At 42.9% G+C, this 22,617-nt stretch overlaps 1 protein-coding gene across 1 annotated transcript in view; it reads right to left on the reverse strand.

The window, feature by feature from the left end:
- The window catches only part of Cacna2d3 (calcium voltage-gated channel auxiliary subunit alpha2delta 3), an 827,632-nt gene that overhangs the window by 428,230 nt on the left and 376,785 nt on the right, over nucleotides 1-22,617 (reverse strand). Inside the window, exons 7-9 of the mRNA XM_052190624.1 lie at nucleotides 21,091-21,151; nucleotides 20,850-21,000; nucleotides 8,835-8,909 (exon numbers count right to left, since the gene is read on the reverse strand). Coding sequence (XP_052046584.1) covers nucleotides 8,835-8,909; nucleotides 20,850-21,000; nucleotides 21,091-21,151 — 287 coding nt within the window. The remainder of the gene's footprint in view (nucleotides 1-8,834; nucleotides 8,910-20,849; nucleotides 21,001-21,090; nucleotides 21,152-22,617) is intronic.

Consider the following 22,617-nt stretch of genomic DNA (forward strand, 5'->3'; position numbering starts at 1 on the left):
CCAACAAGGCCACACCTTCTAATAGAGCCACTACTGATAACCAAGCTTTCAAACACATGAGTCTATGGAGGTTATTCCTATTCAAACCACCGCACTCTGGATGTCAGTCTGAGCTACTGATTGGAAACTGCTCCATGGGGGTATTCTTCTTCTGCCTGCAGCTCCCACTCCCTCCAACCATACACCCACAGGTAGATAGAGAGCAGAAGGCTCATCACACTGCTGAGAAAGAAGAAAGAGGCTCCATTTGTGAGTATGCTCTCTGGGTTCACCACTGCATACTCATTACCTCCTTTACCCAGCAGTGTATAGACACCAAACCGGTCCATGAGGAACAGCCAAGCTCTGGGTTTCTGCCCCCTATGTGGAATGATAATTCAGCTCTGAATAGGACCTGCTGATCCATGCTGGATATTCCCTTCCAGACCCAGCTGGCTGTTAAATGAGGTTAATCTAGCTCAACCCACGGAGATTTTGAAGCAAATGCTCAAGAAAGCTGCTAGACTCCAGGCAAATATATTTACAAATTCTCAACAAAAGAGCATCTCCCTTCTGTAAAGATAGGAAAGAGCCTCTGTACCATGCACAGATGCCTTTAGCATTGTTTCCATTATTTCCAGTCTTCTACCCAAGTGAGCAATTTGTTTCTCACTGTCCCTCTCCCAGAATGTGTGATAAGCTACACATCATGTGGGCATCTCTGTGGCAAGACAACAGCCCCCTTCCTAGAAAAAGCCTTCAGCATAAACTGCCCATCCTAACATGCCTGGGGAAGCTAAAGGACTGTTTGGGAATTGTACCAGGGCCAGCTGGAGGAGGTTGCCAGGGATGTTGGCCTGCAGAGCCCAGGATCTGGGTCTGGCATCTGGGTCCTCCCTGGGCTCAGTGATCACAGCTGAGGCAGAGGTGCTGCACCACCCCCCACAGGCCCCACCCCACCCTCGCCCCCTGCTGCCCTCACCACCTCGATTGTGCCATGTGATGGAGGAACAGTTAATGTTCGGATGAACTGGCACCCAGACTCAGGCTGGAGGAACAGCACAAAGTGAAATCAAGCCTGCGTAAGGCCTCCGGTGATTTCATAGCTCGTCTCAACCAGGTTTGTCAACAGGCTTAATCCTGTAGAGTAATTAAATCTAGAAGACAGGCCACGAGGCTGCTTTCCAGCACTGATGGGGGAATCTCCATATGGAAGAAGCTGCACTGCTTTGCCTGCCAAGATTCTTAAACTTGTCATTAATTTGTTAACTTATTCACGTGAAACATATAGAAAGGACATCAGAGGGCTGTGAACACCTAAGGTTCTCTTAGTAGAAGGCAGAGCCTAATCACATGCACCCTGTTGATGTGTTACATGTGAGGTCATCTTCCATCAAAGGCTGTGTTGTGTGGGGGTCCATCTGTTCCAAATGCAGGACCAACTGAGGCTGCACCCGTGTGCAATGTTTGACCATTCTCTGATGGGAAAAAAATGTAATTTAATATGAATCCTTCTAACAGTTGTTTTTGTTATAGGTTTTTGTTTTCATCCTGAGCATGGTACCCTGGATTCAGTTTTCCTAATATAAAATGAGATCAGGAGCTCGGTCTCCTTCCATCCAGAATGGGATGAACAAATCTGTGGTAAGATAAGGTAAGGCTTTGCAAAGTATGGAGTCATAGTCCAAGTTGAGGTGGGTGGGAGGACTGGATTGTTGTTAATCCAGCACATTCTAGATCTCCTAGTCAGTGTCCAATCCAATATCCAAGGCAGCCACACCTGCACAGAATTCAGGGCAATGATTAACCCAGTGTCTGGATTTGAAGGTGCACAAGGAAACATCTGGATCAATGTACTTTGTCTTCCTGTCAGTGATACTTGACAGAACACTAACATGAATTTTTCTGTAAGACATTTTTGCTTTCAGATATTAGATAGGGACTAGTAAGTGCCAGAGCTTCCCTACATAGTAACAAAATTCTGTTAATTAGTCTCCGGTGTGATCCTCAGACTGGAATACAGTGCAGTTTTGGTTTATCTAGAGAATGCTTTGTTTACTGATGGCCAAGGACAAACACATGAGAATGTACACAGTCTAAAGTAAAATCCATGCTATTATTAGGTAAGTGTTTATCAAATTACAGCCCTTTCTAGCCTAGTAGGTGGATAATTTCATTAAAAATATCTAAACATGGTGCTAGAGAGATGATTCAACACTTCAGAAAACATGCTGATCTTCCAGAAGAACTGAGTTCAATATCTATCACCCATACTGGGCTGTCCACAACTGCTTGTAATTCCAGCTCTAGGAGATTCTGAACCTTCTTTTGGTTGCCATGGGTACCCATAACTCTCATATTCATACCCCCATACATATACATATAGACGTAAGCACTTAATTTAAAAACTAATTTTTAAAAAGAAAAGAATATCTAAGTTCAGTTGGGGAGATAGTTCAGTGGCTAAGACTGTTGGCTGTGCACTCATGAGGACTTGCGTTTGGATCCTTAGTTCACACATAAAAGCTGGATCTGGCCATGTGAGTCTGCACCTCCAGCCTTGGGAGAACCAAAAGGATTGCTGGAGCTTGCTGGATGCCAGCCTAGCCACACAAAAAAACTAAAACCAACCAACCAACAGCAAAAACCATTGTGTACTCCAGAATCAGTGACACCCTATCTCAGGGAATAATGTGAAGAACAGTAGAGGATGTTGGGCATGTTCCCCTGGTATCTATCTGCCCGTGTGCTTTAATCAAAATTGCCCACTTGTGTCTGATCAGTTCCATTAATGCTTGCTCAAAGCTCCAGAGAATTTGAGGTGGCAACATGATAGCTTGCATGTTTGACAGGGTGTCAGTATAGAATGCCACCCAGTGACTGACTGCCACCATTCAAATCAGGCCACAGTCTCTGGAAGCATGGAGACCAGAAAATAGAGTCTATAAGGAATGGTCTCCACGGTACCATAGTCCATCCTTGACTAGAAACTTGATAGGTTTAAGTGAACTACCAGTTAACAGGTAGGAGTGAGATAGCCCTGTATGTACACACACAGGGGTGGGAGAGGATGGAGAGGGAGAAGGAGAGGAAAGGAGGAAGGGAGGGAGAGAGAGACAGAGGAGGGAAGGGGAAGTGGAAAGAGAAGTGGGGGGAGGAAGAGACTTTCAGCAAACCTGTCCAAGTGCAGAGAAATCTAAAGGACTCAATAGATCCCCACCCAGGTAGAAGTAATGATCGTATGTCACATCTTTCTTTATGTTACACACAGCTATGTTCTATATTACTAATGTGGATACTACAGTACCATAGGAATATCTTACGAAACATCTCTCATCATGCCATGGTCACACGTGTCCTACTGTTTGCCCATAATTCAGATTTGGGCTTTACTTCTCCATATGTCAAGACTGGAGAAGACTGAAATAACATTGAATCGATAACTCCAAGATAAGTAAGAAAGATAACTACACCTTCTCCACAACACAATAAGTGTGGGATATCAAGCTTCTTAAGATATGTATGATTGGTGTCATTCTGAATTTATAATGCTTACTTGCACACATAAGTCAGCATCTCCATGTTTCAATCATGCTTCTGATGAGCTGATCAAATATGTTGGGGACTAGAACTAGCGATGCATACATTGCTGACAATAGTGATAGCAATCATGAGAATCTAACATGGTTTCTATATTTTATGATATGCTATTATTTCATATATATGTATATACATATATTTCTGAGTACAATGCCTATCCTTATGTTTTGCCTCCCAGATAATACAGATAATTAGTGAAATTTTAAAAAAAAAGCAATTAACTGGTGAGTGTATTCAAGATGGAAACTCCATCCAAGGTAGAAATTCCCCCTAAACCCTCATATGCAAAGGGGTGAACTGAAAGGAGGCATCTGGCTTCCACGTGCTCCATTTAGAAAGGTTTAAAGCTGAGTTATGCAAAATCTGCATATGCTAACACATCTTTTACAGTTTACACCAAGGATGGGCAAACTATCATCCACGGGCCATGTTTGTCTACTCTCCATCTGTATAAATAAAGTTTTATTGAAACTCAGCAAGGACCATTAATCATGTATTATCTCTATTGTTGTTGTGCTACAATCATAAAACCCAGTCATTATAGCAGAGACTTTATAGTCACATAAACCAAAAAATTTACCAATGAGCCTCTAACAAGAAGCTTTCTGGCATCTAATCTAGACTCATACAAAAAAGTCACATTAATTCCAAGTATACTAATGTAGAGATAAACCCAATGACACCAGAACTACCCTAGACTGACAGCTTTATGCCAAACTATATGTTGACACACAGCCTAACAGAAACAGTCCCCTAATGGCAATTTGGCTCCTTTTAAATAAGTGCATTGATCAAATGCATATAAATAGATAATTACATATAAAAAGTAATATTTTAAGAATTTATGGGAATAGTCAGTCTCTCACAGAAACAGCCTCCAGATCACTATTTTCTAACTTCTCTGCAGGAAAGTTTTGCTGCACCCAGGATTTCTTTTGTAATGTGTACCATGTGAACACTCTTTTATTAAGTAATTTCAAGTAACCTGGTAATGGGGATTTACTAGTATGTAAACATATCTCTTGACCTTGACAAGCAAAAAATTGCCCCATAAGAAAAGGAAAATCAATCTGGAAATTAGAAATCTTCCTTAGACCTGTTTCTGTTCTGGAAAATGTTTAAGTTTCTGTATGATTTTCAATAATGTGAAATTACTGTTAAAATACTTATTTCCAATGGCAAATGTGTGTTCAATATAAAGTCATTCTAACAATGCAGAAATATATCAGATGAACTTCTTAAATTATGTCCCCTTCTCTTCCTTTTCCTCTCTCCCTCTCTCCTACAGCTTAAAGCAAGCAAAACAGAAACTTCCATTTCACAATATTAGTCTACTGTGACATACACGCTGTTGCTATCCTATCTGTCTGTCTCTGTCTCTCTCTGTGTCTGTCTCTCTGTGTACTCTATTCTTGTTACTGTTGTTACTAAATTATATTCATTGAATATTAAGTCAGATCAAGAACTGCTATACAATTGTACTTAAATTGTTCCTAATTTTTCTTTTTATTTCTAGGCACTCATGATGTTTAAAAAGCAATGCAATCCTTATTCCTTTTACTAGTTTTGAATTTAATGAAATTTAATGAACTTAATGAGAGTTATCATTTGTTCTCTCAACAAACTTTATCTCCTTTTGCATTTGAGCAACATTCATTTATGTGCAGAACAGTGACTTATTCACAGGCCCCTCACCCTCTAAACAGTAGTCTACAGCACGCTGGCTCACTGCATATTCCTACAGCCAAGGGAGGCCAGAAGTTTCAGCATCCTGGCTGCCCCTTCAATGAAGCTAGGACTGAAGAAACTGGAAAACCTAGCAACTCTGCTGGGTCCTTTTGTTAGGTCATGCAGCTTTTGTGTCTTCAGATGCCAGGGGAAAAGATGAGATCTGCCAGAGAAGATGGGGTGTTGAGGGGGGGTCACCTGGGTCCCTAAGATTGGCTGATTTTGGAACAGCCAATTTACAAATGAATCTTAAATGGAACCATGAAATTTGGTGGATTTCAGGACATCTTCATTATAAAACCAGAGAAAAACCATATCACCCTCCTTCCTCCCTCCCATCCCCTCCTCTGCTCCCCGCAGAGACCACTGGAGGATCATTTCAAGGCCTGATGAATGGTTCAGAAGGTCTGAAGTAGATTACAATGTGAATTTTCTTGTTTGAATTCTACATTTGAACTCCAGACTCACCCAATTTGTCATGGTTTCTTTTTCCTTAAAGAAAATACCAGCCAGTTATTTAGTATATAAAACAGCAACAGCAAATGTCCTCCAGACAGAAAACCACACCTTTAGAAGACGAAACCAACCAGCTAAGAGAACCTCCAGACCCCTGTCCAGGGATGCTGAGCTGTCGGCTATTTATTTTATGTAAAAAATCACAGGAAGCCAGTTTTGATCAAAACCAACCAACATTTCCACCCTCTTCTTGCTTTGTTTTAAGAGACTTTAAAATCCCCACATTCCTTTTCTCATGTTCTTTAAGTAATTTTGTCAAATGCTGTTTTTATTTAAATAACCATGTTCTGAGATTCAGGCCCCCTGGATCAAGGCTACAGTACATCCTAATTTTCGATGTGGCCTTCCAGTAGTGATTTATGCCCTTTGGGTAGCTGGACCTTCAGGATCCATGTCTAAAAAGGTCACATGATATAAAGGGGGATGTCCCAGCTATCCCAATGCCCCTAGAATTTGTCAGGAAGCATGTGAGCATTCCCAGGCATTAGAATATGCAGGTTGAAATCAACCACTGTCACTGATGCTCACACTGCCGGTTCTACACAGGTAACATGCAGGTTACAATGTTTCGATCATACCATGAGAAGAATGGGGAAAAGGTTCAAGGCTGCCGTCAAGAGCATCAGATCAGCCATGAGTATTGAGAAATGCCAATCAGAAACTACTCAGTTTCACCCTGTCACATGTTGATTACCTTAAGTATATTAAAAGGCCATTTCCACCATTTTGTATAATACAATATAACACACTGGAAAAAGCCACAATGAAATCCAAGCTTTTATTGTCAGTGTTTTTCAGATCTTCTATTAAATGACAAAATAAAACAACCTTGAATGAATCTTATCATCAGAGGCTTATGCCTTTGTTCATTCACCTGCAATTCTAGGAGCCACCTACCTCTCAGCCCTAATCTGGGTGCACAGTCTTTTCCCTGTGGAAAATGGGCATGAATGATCTATCTCATATCTACAAGTACGGCAACTAGACTGCTTGCTGTCTGCCCACTCTATCCCTAGTGATGGGTGCCTTGCCTATCAGAACCACAGAACCTATCAGGATCATAGGGAGAGTCAGGGAGAGGGTATGGCTCCAGACATCAGGTCTGAGGCCTCGGGTACAGTCTTCCATCCCTCAGAACTACAGTTAAGTGAGTATGTGTACATTTACACTTTGCTTTTAGTGGATGGTCTGTGTCCCATGCTGCCAAAGGAGTTCTGCAGGTACATGGCCCACATTGTACTGATGCCAAAACCAGAAACCTGTTTGAACTGGCCAACAAAGCTCACCTCTACTTTAAAATATCTCAGATACCGATGTAAACTAAATGTTTCATAGTCTGAGGCTGTTCTCAAAACATGACAAAGCTGTTTTCCATTTTAAAGCAAACTACAATCATCACATTTGCAACAGGATGGAAGAACTTCTGCCCTGCCAAGTCTGCAAACTGCCTGATCTGGAATCTTCACCTTTGTTCATCCAGAGATTGCTATAGCTAAATGGTTTTCACCTGACTCGTTGAGCCACTTGAGATATATTTTTTCATAAAATGTAAAGCTTAGGCCAAGGTTAATTCCACATTTGCTGTATTATGGATGTTGAATTTCTCCAGTGTCTTTCAGTATCAAGAACAGCCTCCCTTCCCTGAACTGCTTTGTATCGTCTTCAAAACCAAACTGGTACATTTTTGTGGCTGTCACGTCTGTGATCCCTGTGCACCTTTATGTATGCAAACATGCACATACACTCACAAACCGAAAAGGGGGAGGTACAAGGAAAATCCGCTAGGATCTGTCCCTTTGGCGGTGATGCTTAGTACCAACCATGTCTGGCATTAGTAGTACAACCTAGTACAACCTTAGTTGTCATCATCCCTCAGGGACTAGTCGTGATTTTTTTGACAGAACCAGAGAGGGATGGAGACAGAAAGAACATGTGAAGAGAAAAAATGTGAGTGTGAGTGTGTGTGTGTGTGTGTGTGTGTGATTTTTTTTTTGTTTCCCAAACTGAAACTCAGCTGTTAGTTCTCCCATGTGCCTGATGGAATGGATCTCTCCAAGTCTCCTGTAACTCTCCATCAGAGATTACCAAGAAAAGAGCTTCCCTTGCCTTCCTTTAAGATAGCACCAATTTCTCTACCAATAAGGGCCAGAGCTTTGCCTTGGTCATCACCCTCTGTCCCCTCATAGGAATCTGATCACCAGAGGAAGAGATAAAGTCTGTGTAAAGTCTTGTAAAAATAACCTCGGTGATGGCATCCCTGAGTCCCATGAGGCGTGACAAGGCTGCATCTAAACCTTTACTGGTCTGAGTTGTCACAAGTGCTGTGGAAGAGGAATGATGGACACATGATAATTGGGTTGCCAAATCAAAACGTCCCACAGGGAAAGAGGTGTATCATCATAGAAGTCTGATATAGGCAATATTCTAGAAGGCTCATAATTGAATTGAAACTTCAATCCCATTTCCAAAGGTTTCCCTTAAACACATATTCATTATACTTCACAATATTTATGGAATGAACCTTTCTTGAAGCATTTAGGATGTAGCAGTTCACAGATAACCCCTCTCTGGTGAAGCTTACTACACTCTAATGGAAATAAGTTATCTCAAAAGATATTTCAAAGGTGAGTCAATCCATTGTAACAAGTGGGAAAAGACAAGAAGTGGATTCAATTTTCAATGAGATATCATCAAAAACCATCTTCTCTCTGCAGTGCCAACAGAGACACTGTGCACCCACAAGGTCTGCTGTTGGCAAGAGGGGGAAAAAGCCAATCCAGTGGACTCAGGAGAAGCCAGCAGCTGATCAATATGTAATCATTTTCCTGCCATGATTTTATATGTGCTTCTCAGTAAACATTCCACAACCTGGAATGAGCTCCACCAGCCATGGTGAACACATCACATTCAAAGAGATTTTAAGAACTAAGAACTATTATGAATAACCACAATAACAGAGACAGAGGTATGCCCCCAGATCTCTGGTGCCCCTGCCCAGAGGCAGCACCTACCTCCTTGTTGGTCCTGTCTGCTTGAACCAGTGTTCCATTCAGACAAGGTTCCACGTAGTGAAGCTCTTCATTATACTGCAAAGGGGAGAAACAACCAAGAGGAAATATTGAATGAGGACCCCAAAGGGTACTAGCTAAGAGTCAGAGCCACACGGGAAGAGCACAATCACAGGCTCCATTCACCAGACAGTTGTAATCAAGTGCTAAAGACAAACTTCTTTGAAAGAAGTCTAAAGAGCCCAGGCTGAAGCACATCAGATGCATACTGATAACTGGCCATCCTTAAGTAGTACAGAAAGCAGTTACACACCCTCTGTCTGTGCCTGAGAGATGACTGAGCAGGCAGATTGGATCCAGCCTCAGCCTCAAAGAATCAAGGGACACCTATATTGGGCAAATATGAGGAGACATGTTGGAGGGAAGGAAGGGCTTGATCTTCTCAGTAACTCAGGAAGGGTGGGGAAGGGCTTCTTTGCACCCCGCTCCCGCCATACATATTGGTACTATCTATATGGTTCTGCCAATGCCTGCCTTCTCCAGCACTTTGGATTCCCAGCTAACCAGAATGGGCTCTGGACATTTGGACCAACTGACCACTCAAGTATCTTTACCCATTAGTCTATAACAAAGGCATGCTTTGGTTGTTCTACATGCCCCGCTGGTCCATCACATGTCTCATCTTTTCCTTCTGACATTTACCACTGAGAACTGTGGCAGGAGTGCCTCTGCCTAACTTCTGCTTTCCCTGGTTGACTCATGCTTGTCTTCTGGATTGGCTCAGTCTTATACTCACTGGGAAAGAACCTCAGGTGCAGAAGATGTACTTAGTCAAGTCTCTTTCTTATATATTCCATAGAATGTCTAATTTCCTTCACCAGGAACCCCCAGCTCACTGGGAAACCCCATCTTTAGTTGGTTGCTCTACCTGGCCCCCTGATGCTGTGATTGGGTAAGATCAGTTATGCAACTGACATATTATAGCCCTGAACTTAGTAGATCTGGACACAGGTCTAAGCTCACAGTAAGTGCTACAATCCATTCATTCAGTGAAAGTATTCTGACATTTCCAACTTAACATCCAAATAACCCCAGAGCTGCTGTAGGAAGAAACTATAAGCATCTCTCACATCCACATCTAGAACAGAATCTGGTTGAGGATTTGACCTTTTAGACTGAGAAAGCCAAGCAAGTCATAGTGTAAAATAAAGATTGAGCTTGGCACCCTCACTGAGGATATGTGCAAGGATAAACCTGCAGTTGCTATGACAATAGATGGATGCACAGCACCACAGAGTAAGACACTGCTCTGGGCAATTAGTTGCTATGGAACCCTCCCTTCATCCATACTCAAGAGCAAGCTTCATTTGTAGTTTGACTCAGCCCCACATATTTCAAATACCACACCCTCACAGACAGGGAAACTGAGAATCAACAAACTCTGAAAGGTATTCGTGACTAAGCAGGGAGCAGTGTCCAGGTGCATGCCCAAATGGTCTGACCTCGAAGCCATGTAGTTTTGGGATTTTGAAGTCCTCTGCACCCTTGAGACTCCTTCACTTCCCATCAGGCTCACCTTTGTCCCCCTTAAGCTTTTGATTCTGGTCTCAGAAATACATCTGGAAATGTTCATTTGTCCTATGAAGTCTAGAGAGAAAAATGGATATGCACCATCCCAATTCCCTTTCCCCAAGTATGAGGATTTTCCATTCCAAGGAAACTTTTTCATACCAAGGAACTGATTTTCCTTGCGGGGAAACTGTTTGAAGGGTAGTGGGTATTTTTGCTAAGGGGGATAGTGAAAGGGACTAGTTCTAGGGTTGGGTTTTGGAGAATTGTGGTAATGTTCTATTTCTGGAGATGGCCAGCCAGATTAAACAAATGTGGTCATTTTGTGATGATTCCTTGGACTATGTTTATACTATGCATATTCTTGTTATGTTAAATAAAAGTGAGATGTATTGTGGTTTTAATATTCTTGGCCCAGGGATTTGCAATATTAGAAGATGTGGCTTTGTTGGTGTAGGTGAGGCATTGTTGGAAGAAGTGCATCACTGTGGGAGTGGGCTTTGAGATCCTCCTCCTACCTACCAGGAGACAGTCTTCTCCTGGTTGCCTTTGGAACAAAATATGGAACTCTTAACATTTCCATCACCATGCCTGCCTGCACACTGCCATGTTTCCTGACATGATGATAACAGACTGAACCTTTGAATGTTTAAGCCTGCTCCAATGAAATGTTTGTCTTTATAAGAGTTGCCTTGGTCATGATGTCTCTTCACAACAGTGGAAATTCTAAGGTATGCATGCTCTGGTGAAGCTAATTGTTCAGGAACGGAGCATGCTTTTGTCCCTCAGAAGGAAGTGTTACCTCTGGATTCAGGACACATCAACATAGATCAACATGAAGATCTTCACCAAGGTTCTCCTGCACTTTGGTAAGAAGCTGGAAGCTGCTATGGAGATATCTATTCCATTCTCCTTCACCTCCCTTACAGATGAATGACTTGACTCAGGAGAACCAAATCCTTACAGTGTGAGTGGTCTTAGCCAATTACAACTATCCAGCTGTGCTCTAATAGATACTAGCTTCCAGAGTCTCTTTGTTGCCAGGGTTAGTTAGTGGACCATTGTAGTCAATGGGACAGAAGAGTAGTTCCTCGTGTGTTTTCTTCAGACTTTCTTCTTTCACTGAAAGAAAATCCATCTGAATACACCTACCCCTTCCTCTCTCCTTTGGATGCTGCTGCTGCCCAGGTACAGCAGCTACTTCGTAGTCAGCAGGTGACAGAAAGAGGAAAAGCACGGGGCCAAAAAACAAAACAAGAAGATGGGGCCAGCACGGGTCTGCCAGTGATGCTCTCTGAACCACAAAACCAAGATTCCACCTGCTCTCCTTCTTGAGCCTTCCATAAAGTTATTAGATGAATCCATGTTGAAAGGACATTTGACCCTTTATTCATCTCTAGTGTAGCCCAGTATCTACATGTTCTTAAGGGTCCTGCTTTGGTTCTTGCTTTTTAAAATAATATGTTTATGTGGTGTGTGTGTGTGTGTGTGTGTGTGTAAGTGTGAATGAACATGCATTGCACAGTCATGTATAGAGATCAGACAACAATCTTGCATGTTGGTCCTCCCTTTTTATCTAGGTTAAGATCCTGTCAGTCATTCCTGTATACCCAACTCTAGGAGTTGGAGGATTTGTCCCTGTCTCTACCATCTGCCTTTCCACAGGAAGACTAGGAAGATGAAAGTGTGTTACAGAGCAAAGTTCACATGGATCTGGAGATTTGAACTCAGGTCCTGAGGCTCAAAGGGCAAGCACATGCTACCAACTAAGTCATCTCCCCAGTCTTGTTCTTGCTCATAGCCAAGTGCTTTCCAGGTAATTTGAAGTTTGGATTGTAAACAAAGAATATAGAAAATTATATATATATATATATATATATATATATATATATATATATATATATATATATATATATAAAGAAAAGTTCAACCAATACTCTTTCTAACACATACTTTAAAGGCAGTGCCTGTGGCTGTGGAGTCAGAGATTAGAGTTAGCGCAGATGTACCAAGTCCTGTGGTGCTAAGGACACCGGGTAACTACAGCTGCTAAACCTCACTGAGTCCACTTACTCCTAATCATCTGTGGTAACCACCACAGTGGACCTGTGGAGATGCAGGGAGGGGACAGATCTGAGTGGATGCAGTTTGCTAATAACAGAGGCTAGCAGATGCTGGGGGAGGGACTGGGGAAAGGGTTTAAAAGCAAAGAAGACCAGGGAATTTTGTCCTCATCAGGGAAGTACATATGTAGTAATCAGAAACAGACCCACTGTCACCGAGCACATGGCACCCACAGTAGAGGCGTCTCCTCCTCTGAACACCAGCCAGCTTGTTAGTGGCATCATCCAAGCTTGCAGTTTCCTAATTTCTCCTGACTACATCAGGATTGAGCCAGGCCCAGAAATCTGGTCTGTATCACTGTGGGGCATGGAGGTGGCCACGTGGAGAGAGGAGAGGTACACGCCCAGCTACTGAGTCAAGAAAGTCCACTGGCCACCAGGCTCATCAAACTCCCAGGGACTGCAAAGGATGTCATGCATGTGGGTGCTTCCTAGGCTCCAGCAGCTCTCCATTTGGTCACCTTTCAGCTGTCACATATTTCTAGATGCTCCCTGGATGCCCTGGCTGTTTTATTGTGCATTTATATGCAAGAAAGGTCTACGCATACCTTCTTGTGGATGTGTACATGTGTAAATGTGTGCACATGTATGTGTATGAATGGTGAGGCCGGAGGTCAACATTAAGTGTCTTCCTCTCACTCTTCACCCTACTTATTGAGTCTCCTGCTGAACTTGGAGATCATTGATTGGCTGGACTGGCTAGCCAATGAACTCAAGGGATCTGCCTGTCTCTCTCCTTGCCTCTAGGTACATCACAGTTACAGACATGTAACTATGTGCATGTTGTGTGCCTAGGTTTCACACCCTAGGGATCTGAAATCAAGTCTTTATGCTTGAACAGCAAGCATTCTATTTTCCTAGCTCCGAAATTTCCTGGATTTTTGTTTTGTGAATTAATGGTGGTTGATGGTCACATCAGTTTAAAACTGAAGATGGAGTTGATGCTGGCCTTGGTATTAAATAGCCCACAAGCAACTCTTTCATTCTTACTTGGCAAAGCTGATGTCAGTACCCCAAAGAGAAAGATGCCACAATTCACCCTCACAGGAGTAATCTCTTCTGTAATCTGCTTTTAGCTCCTCCTATGGCCAGTACTCTAACATTGAGAAGCCTCCAACAACCCCTCTCTCCTACCAAAGTAGCAAGTGCTTCCTACAGATACTGAGGGAATTTTTGTGTATATCAGGAGAACCTGAAGATCCCTGAAAAGATCTAGACCATCAACCCAGCCACATGCTGAGGGAATGCCACCACTTTAAGAGTTAAGAACCATCCACATGACCTATGGGGTCTCAGGCACTATTAGCTTTCTTTTCCCTTCCTATTTCCTTGTGGCTTTGTCTTTAGGTTCACACAAATAGTTCCAGGTCCTGACACATACAAGCTGAGTCACTTGGACAAGACACTGCAGCTCCATGAGCCACAGGATCTGGGTTGGAGAAAGCTGAAGTTATTAGCCCTGCCAGAGGATGGTCATAGTCCTGGCCAGAAGGAAGATGAGGCAGATCACCATATGTGTGTACTGAGTGTACAGGAGAGAAAGGAGGTAGGCATGGGAATGAAGTGTGTGGACACAGTGATAGACTGACACATGGGCTAAGGGGAAAGGGAGAGAGGTGCTAAAAGTGGGAACAGGCTGCTCTTGAGACCAGGCTGCTCTTGGGAGGTTTCCTTGGAAGAACATGGGATACAAAGCGATGCTCCACAGGGCACAAGTGGCCAACTAAATGCCCAAGACAGGAACCTGGCTTTCTACTCCATACCACATTCTGAGCCTTCACAGGGACCCAGGTCTCTAACAGTAGGAGATGAAGCATTGCCTCCCAGGAAGGTGTCTGCCATTAAGGTCTCTCTAAGCATTAACTACTAACCTCCCATGTGCCAGACATATAAAGACCACCTTAGTTTGCTCACGACTTTTACCACTAAATGATCCTATTGGTTCTAAATGAATATATTCATATTTCTACGCTTCTTTTACATGATAAAAGGTGCATGGCTCTCACACTAAAGGGGTCCTTCTGAACTCAAACCAGGCCACTATGATCTTCTACAGATATTAGACTATGTTCTAGCATTCTCCTCTCTTGTTGAGAAACTATGTCCCTATCTTGATCGACCATCAAACTCACGGCCAGGTAGCAACAAGCATAACACTACATATCTTCTCCTTCCTTCTGCTCACTCTCTGTAAGAATTTTCCTCCTCTCTTCTTTCATAGGCAAAGCATGATTCTCAGAAAGGAGGAGACTAGGAAAGACAAGCTTTAGCCTTAGTCCTTTAATGGCCAGAGCACTCTTGGAGAAAAGCTGAGAATAAAGATATGGCAATGTAGTAGGCATCATATCCCCTGTTGACTTGTACATAACACAACCTGAGGCCCGTGGCCAGCTCATCTTTGAACTCTAGATGATGTTAAGGTACCTGAGGTCCATGTCAGAAGCCCAACATACTGGAAGAGAGCAACACATCTTTCAGAGTTACTGGGATAAGTCCATCAGTTACCTAGACACTGGGATGAGGGAAGACACAGAGGGAAGAGGCTTCCAGGAAGGTCTCCCCACATCACTTTAGAAGCTGAGACTCCACACAATAACCTGCACATAGCTGACTGAACTTCTCTGAGATGCTCTGCCTCTCTCAGTGCAGTCCAATTCTTTATACCAGCACTATTCTGCCCCAGTTTCCTCCATGTCCTCCCACATCCCAATGAGCTCCAGACAACTATCAATTCTCTCCTGAAGTGAGAGTCCATCTCACATCTAACAATGGTACTTGCCTTCTCTGCAAGCTCCTTCCTCTTTCCATCCCTGACCTAGCCCATGCTTACACCTAATATCTCTATCACTTCAAATACCCACCAGGCATCACCTCCTTCAACACATCTTCATGGACTCTCCCAATGATGCATGTTCTGTCTCTGTCCTTGCCAGGCTCCCTCCCAGAAGGCGCTGGCCTCACTGTACCATGAGCTTCCCTACCAGCCAGTAACACACAGGATCTCAGGGATAATGAGGCAGATGCCTATTTCCACGGCTGAGCACTTAAGTCCGAGCACATGGCCATGTTTATTAGATCACAATGACAAGGAAAGCAAAAAATCAAAAATTTAGAAAAACCTACTCAACACAAATCTGAGGAGGGAAAAAAACCTGAAGTATAAGATTAAAAAAAAAAAAGAAAAACCTTTACAAATGTCAAATAACAGAAACAACTACAACAAAGGAATATGTAAGCATATCTTAGAGAATTTGAAGTTCCAGCAACAGCCCATAATATGAAAATGTTGCCTTGTTCCTGGAATGCAGGAAGCTAATGCAAAGAAGATTCAATTAAATGAGTGTATAGTTTTGCTGCTGTATTTTTAATTAAATGGCCTTTGGGATGAAAATATAGGAAGTACGGAATGAAGCAGAGGAGAACCCACAATATTTTCACTAACACAAGGCATCCCTGGATCTTCTTTCTCACAAAAGTATCTTGTGAAATTAGAGACACAACTGGGTTTAATTAGTAGTACAGCACCAAAGAGCACAGAAAGTCAACAGCAGGCCAGGCCTCTCAGTACAGCACTGATTGCTTTATAATGCAAAGCCACAGCAGCCGAGGACTGGAGAATTAGTTCTAAGAAAAAGCTGTGAATTATAAACAGAGTATCAGAAATTTCTAGGGTGAGCTAGCAAATGATTCTCTCCTCCATACTGTTCTGCACAAACAGGGCCTGCAGGAGGCCTTTAAATTGATTTCACAATATCAGCCCAGTTAATGCAGTGTTCGTTTAATGCCTGGCTTGGCTTCTTTGTAAAACCATTTCTCCACTTCCAGCATCATATGGAATTAACACCCTCATTTTTATGATAATGTTGCTCATTTAATGCATGGCTTAGAGAATGACTTCAAAGTGAATGAGGAAAAAAATATATGCTTTTTCTTGTCATAATTTGACCTCAAAATTTAACTCCAACTGCACAAAATCCCTCTACTTCACCCGTTCTTTATAATTTTATCAGTTAACTTAATAGCATGAGTTTACAGTTAACTCATGAACAGAGTTTTTTCAATACTCTGACATCAAGGATAAAACAATGGTTATTTATACTTTCATGTTTACTCTCTGGAAAGGCCCAGATCAAGAGATTTCTGGTATAATATATAAGATACACTTGACAATAAACTTAATAAAATGCAAAACTAATTCAAATGGCCATGAACCATCTTTCCTATTGTTTCAATATCCTCCTGCCTTCCTGCATCGAGACAGTGAAAATCAAAGGCAATGATAAATTAGATCTGCCTGAACAAAACCCTACCATGCAAGAGGGCTTCCAGCACAGGAAACAGGGCCTGCATTCTTGACTTTCTCTAAGATGCCTCCTCAAATGTCCACCTGGCAAGCAAAGGAGGGTTGGCCACACAGCAAAGGCAGCCAAAGGACTATCCTATTGGATAGCAGGATTCTGCAAGAACAACCCACTCATGCAGGCAAGGCTTTCTGCATAGAGGTGCAGATGCGCCTCTCCGTATGCACCTGCCACCATTGGTTCTTGGGGTGTTCTCCAGCAAGTGACCATTTTAAACAGATTTGGGGAAAACCTACACGGTATTATGAAGACACATATCCAAGGTGGAAGGTGGAGGAAATGCTGCAAGAAAATAAGAGTCTATAAAGCAAGACCAGGGAGACACACTGGGCACCAGGAGTCACAACTTAACGTAGTGTGACAACTAGCCACCTCTGCATCTACCACTAGCTGGTGTCCTCCAACTGTCAATGCATGTGCAAACATACACCCTACTTAGTGGATACTGTGGTAGGACTGATGCAGTTCTTTCTGATGTAGCACTTTTACTGTAGATATTATTCAACAAACACATGCCCAACCTCATATAAACATACACACTCTATCTTCAGAGTGTTCCAGGCCATGGCAAGCCTATCTACCTCAGCAATCTCAAGTAAAGGAAAGGGCCTCACAGAAGAATAACACAAATCTATAGCCAACAAAATGATTTGGGTAAACATCTGGTATCAACTGTGTTTGTATATAGATAAATATACAATTTAATTAAAATGAGAGAATAGAGTCAAATTCTTAGGTATTCTGTAGAATGTGATCCTATTTGTGGGAAAACATGTAGGCTTGAGTCAGCATGATAGCTTAGTGGGTAGCGACACTTGCTGTTAAGCCTAAAAACTGAGCTTAATCCCCAGGACCTACACAGTAGAAGGAGAGATGGATAAAGGTTGTCATCTGACATCCAAAGGTAACACATGATACAGTGTAACATAATTTTAAGTGTGTGGGTGCATATATAGAGAAAAATTAAAATAATTATATTGAATGGAAGAAGAACAAAAAATCTCAACTGTCTAAAAGACTTACATGTTTTATTCATTCAAAAGCAATCATCATAGAAATTCAGTGTTAATTCATTGCCTTCCAATGTAAATTCACTACTATATCTGATCCATTCACTTAAACAATAGTGGAGTGGAGATCACAATTCTATCACAAAGCATTCACATAAAAATGTGATGACTTCCCAGTCATCACAATAACTCTAGATCATCTTAATTCATGCTGAAAATGAAATGAACAGATGCCAGGTGATATGTAATGTAACCTTCAGTGGGCTTTATTCTCTAGGGGGATAACTTAGGGTAAAGAAAAATATTTCCCCTAACTCTTCATTAATAGCTGGCTGTCTCCTTTTAATTATCTTAATCACCCTTTCCTCATTTTTGCTTTGACACTGTATATCTTAATGAACTTACATAGATTACTTTGAGTGATTGGTCTTGTTAACAGAACAATAAATTCTGACAGATAAAGGATGTAAGATATAATTAGTTAGCTCCTCTTCTTCTGTGAATTCCTGATACTTCTCTGAGACATAATTAAAGATTAATAAGAAAGATTGTCTTGAATTTGCTGCTACTTATCTGTGAATGCTTCAGGATATGTGAGGTCCAACCACATTTACATTGTCACAGGGGGGCTGGCAACTAGGAGATTCCTAGTAGAAAGCCTTGATCTGAAAGCTTTCTTGCAAAGGGGGAGTCCCTGAACTGAAGGTCTTTGTGATAAGAGGGTCAAGGAGACTAGCTACATCCTCTTCACTTCTGCACAAGAGACCTGCAGCACGGTGAGGTCAAACCTGAGGGTTCGCTGTGCACTCTCCTGACTGCCAGTTGGAGACAGTGACTGACAATGCTCCATGCCTCTCTGTCTTCCTGCCATGTACACAGGGCTGAGGGTGAAAGGTCAACGTAGTGAGCTACTGGGGATCTGTGGCTGTGGGCTGCACACAGAGGGTACTCTGTGCACAGTAGCTACTATTACTATTCTATGGGTACTTAAACTCTTACTGTACATCAAACATTGTCCTTGGGACTGTGCCTGTATATTTTCTGTATCTTTTTTTATTGGATATTTTCTTTATTTACATTTCAAATGTTATCCCCTTCCCGGTCCACCCCACCCCCAGAAATCCCCTATCCCATCCTCCTTCCCCCTGCTTCTATGAGGGTGTTCCTCTACCCACCCCACTCCCACCTCCCCACCCTCAATTCCCCTACTCTGGGACATCTATCAAGTCTTCATAGGACCAAAGACCTCTCCTCCCATTGATGCCTGACAAGGCCGTCCTCCACTACAGATGCAGCTGGAGCCATGCATACTCCTTGGTTGATGGCTTAGTCCCTGGGAGCTCTGGGGTTGGAGGTGGAGGGGGGTCTGGTTGGTTGCTATTGGTTGATACTGTTGTTCTTCCTATGAGGTTGCAAACCCCTTCAGCTCCTTCAGTCCTTTCTCTAACTCCTCCATTGGGGGCCCCATGCTCAGTCCAATGGTTGGCTGCAAGAAATCTGTCTCTGTATTTGCAAGGCTCTGGCAGGGCCTCTCAGGAGACAGCCATATCAGGCTCCTTTCAGCAAAGCATTTCTTGGCATCCACAATAGTGCCAGGATTTGGTGACTGTATATGGGATGAATCCCCATGTGGGACAGTCTCTGGATGACCTTTCCCTCCAGAGAGATAATGGTCTCTTCCTTTTCCAATTGCTCTTCTTCAGAGCTTTGAATTTTTTCTGTGACCTATTTATTTGACAGATGTTCATTTGTGTGCTCACGTCTGTGTGTGTGTGTGTGTGTGTGTGTGCATGAGTATGCACACATGCACATGTGCCTCAGCAAGGAAAAGGTCCTTTATGAGTCCTGGGGATTGACTAGTACTGTCAGCCTTAGGAACAAGCACCTTAACTCACTGGACCATCTTGCTGGCCCATCTCAATGGCTTTTTAAGCCCTGCAGCTGTTGGCACCTTTGCTCTTTGGTTATGCCTTTTGGTCTGGAGGTCCTATCAGAATGTGGTAATGAGCAACCAAGCAACATCCTTGCCACTTAAACCTCAGTACCTTAACCTAGAGAACACAGGTTGGTGCTCTGTTTCTGCACAAGGCTGCCCTAACATAGGGCTCAATGACAACATGCTGTGTCCAAAGGTATGGGAAGGTACACACAACAGAGCTTCATCACTACCAGCATTGTTTCAACTCCAATGTCCAAGCTCTATGCTCCTTACCACACTGCCTCCATTGTCACTGGCTATCAGTGCATATCTAAATATGGCAAAGTGCATCCGAGTACTACATCCAAGTGCCTTATTGCACACTACAGGTGGGGAGTGGAAGTTTCTTGTGACTACAGTCTTTGAAAAGAGAAGTAGTTCTTTGAAAGGGTGGAGGGGAGGATCTTAAGGACATGATAATCACATCAAAGCATGCCACAGAATGGAAAGAATTACAAATAGGAAACAGAATATGTCTCTCTTGCATGTCTATATCACTGCTCAGCTTTGGCATGTTCTCTGGCCTCCACCTGCCTGTGGCTGGACCCTGGACATTTTACAGACACCTTCTGAACTCTTCCTCTGCCCAAGCCAGGCCCCAACTCCTGGCGTGGCTGTGATGAGGGAAGGGTGTACCACTTGCCAATGACCTTTCAGTCCTTTCTTCTTCCTGCTGTTACCATCATGGACATGGGATTAAGCTGCCTTAAAGTTCATTTTCCTGTGAGAAATTCTAGCAGCTCATGGGACATCTTTGCTAAGTCTATTCTCCAACATCCCCCCAAAAGGCTGGAGAAGCCATTTGCTGACCTCAAAGAAGCAATGCATTCTATAGCATTCTCTGGCCCTGGAAGACTGTACTCTCCCCAACTCTGTGAATAGCACATAACCAACATCTGCTCTGAGACCCTGCATATCACAATGCAATGATGTAAATGACCCAAAGTGCAAAGAAAGCACAGAGCAGACACACTCACCGTGATGATGTTGAAGAAGTCATCATCACCCAGAGTATCCAGTATTGAGGAGACTGTTTGCTTGGCAATGGTCAAGCGGAGTCCCTTCATGCTCCCACTGACATCCACCAAAATGACGACATCCTTTGGAGAAGTAGCTGCCTGGATGTACCTAAGTGGAGAGAAAATTAAGTAACCATGAATTGTGGCCTCTCTTCAAATTTTCTCTCAAAATTGACTAAGAGATGTAAGCACTGCCTACCATTTTCTGTTCCTGCAGTCAAAGGCAATGACTCCATTCTCATCTGGTTCCCATTTAATCCCTAGAAGAAAAACGGGCTTATAAGAAACCTTGAGACTTCAAATGGTTATTTGTAGTACTTCAAGGCTGCTCTGCTTTGCTGACCAAATAGATGGGGTGAGAAGGCACAGCCCAGCAGCTCCTCACTGACTGCTCATCCTTCTCGGGGAAGCACCCTCAGGTGGTGGGCCTGCAGCACTCAGGGCCTTAACCCACTTACTTCAGACTGCTGTGGTAAATGGAGACTGCCTCAGCGGGATGCCCTCTATGCAGAGAAGATGCAACTCCAGCCACTTTTGCAGCTAGGAATAAAGATGGCCAAGACCATTTCTCACAGTCCAGCAAGATGCTGAAGCTGCTGGCATTACTAAAAGGTCTCTAAGCAGTGCCTGGCCCCATTACCAAACCCTAGTGACGTCATGTCTATAGCATGGGCTAGGGAGAAATCATGTGAACCCCAGGAAGGGTAGCATTCTCCATGCAAATCTTATTTTATTAAGAATGAGTGAGGTGGTTTGAATAGGTATGGCCTCCCTAGTTTCATGTGTTTGAATGCTCAGCTATATGGAATGGGCACTATTAGCAGATAGAGCCTCATTAGAGGAGTTGTGGCCTTGTTAGACAAAGTGTGTCACTGTGAAGGTGGGGGTTTGAGGTCATATATGCTCAAGGTACACCACTGTGACAGTCTCCTTCAGCTGCTTACAGATCAAGACATAGAACGCTCAGTTCCTTCTCCAACACCATGTCTGCCTGCACACTGCCATGCCTCCAGCCAGGATGATAATGGACTAAACCTCTGAAACTGTAAGCCACTCTGAATTAAATAGTTTCTTTTATAAGAGTTGCCATGGTCATGGTATCTCTTCACAGTGATAAAACCCTTACAAAGGCAATGATATTTTGTTTCAGGGCCAATAAGATTACTCAGCAGGTAAAGGCACTTACTACAAAGCTTGACAGTATGAGTTTAATCCCCCAAATCCATGACAGCAGGAGACAACCACCTCCCCCAACTGTCCTCTTACTCACATACACATACAGAGTGTGACATGTACACACATGTGGTCATGCATAGACATACCTCCATCCACACACACACACATAGTAAATAAATATATGTGTCCATCTTCATGCACTTAAAAACAAAATGAATTACTGCTTTAAAACAAGTGCTGATCATGACTAAAGGACTTCAAACAGATTTTAAAGGATGGGAGAAAAAAAAACAGAATGATTATTTTCATGGTTAGAATTCCTGATTTAGTATGTAGCACTGACAGCTTCTTTTTCAGCTCCCAATGGCCAGCATTCTTGATCATGCCAGGGTAATAACAGACTGGGTCGAGGGAACATCCCCAAATTCCTCCACAGGCACTGTGTGATACTGTGTTCTACCATCCTATACCCATGCTTCTACCTGCACTGAGACTTACTTGAAAGGTCTTCCCTCCAGAATTAGAAAGCAAAAGAATAAGAAAGGACTAA

Source organism: Apodemus sylvaticus, chromosome 8 (assembly GCF_947179515.1).
Source record: "Apodemus sylvaticus chromosome 8, mApoSyl1.1, whole genome shotgun sequence".
In the NCBI taxonomy this organism is placed as follows: Eukaryota; Metazoa; Chordata; class Mammalia; order Rodentia; family Muridae; genus Apodemus; species Apodemus sylvaticus.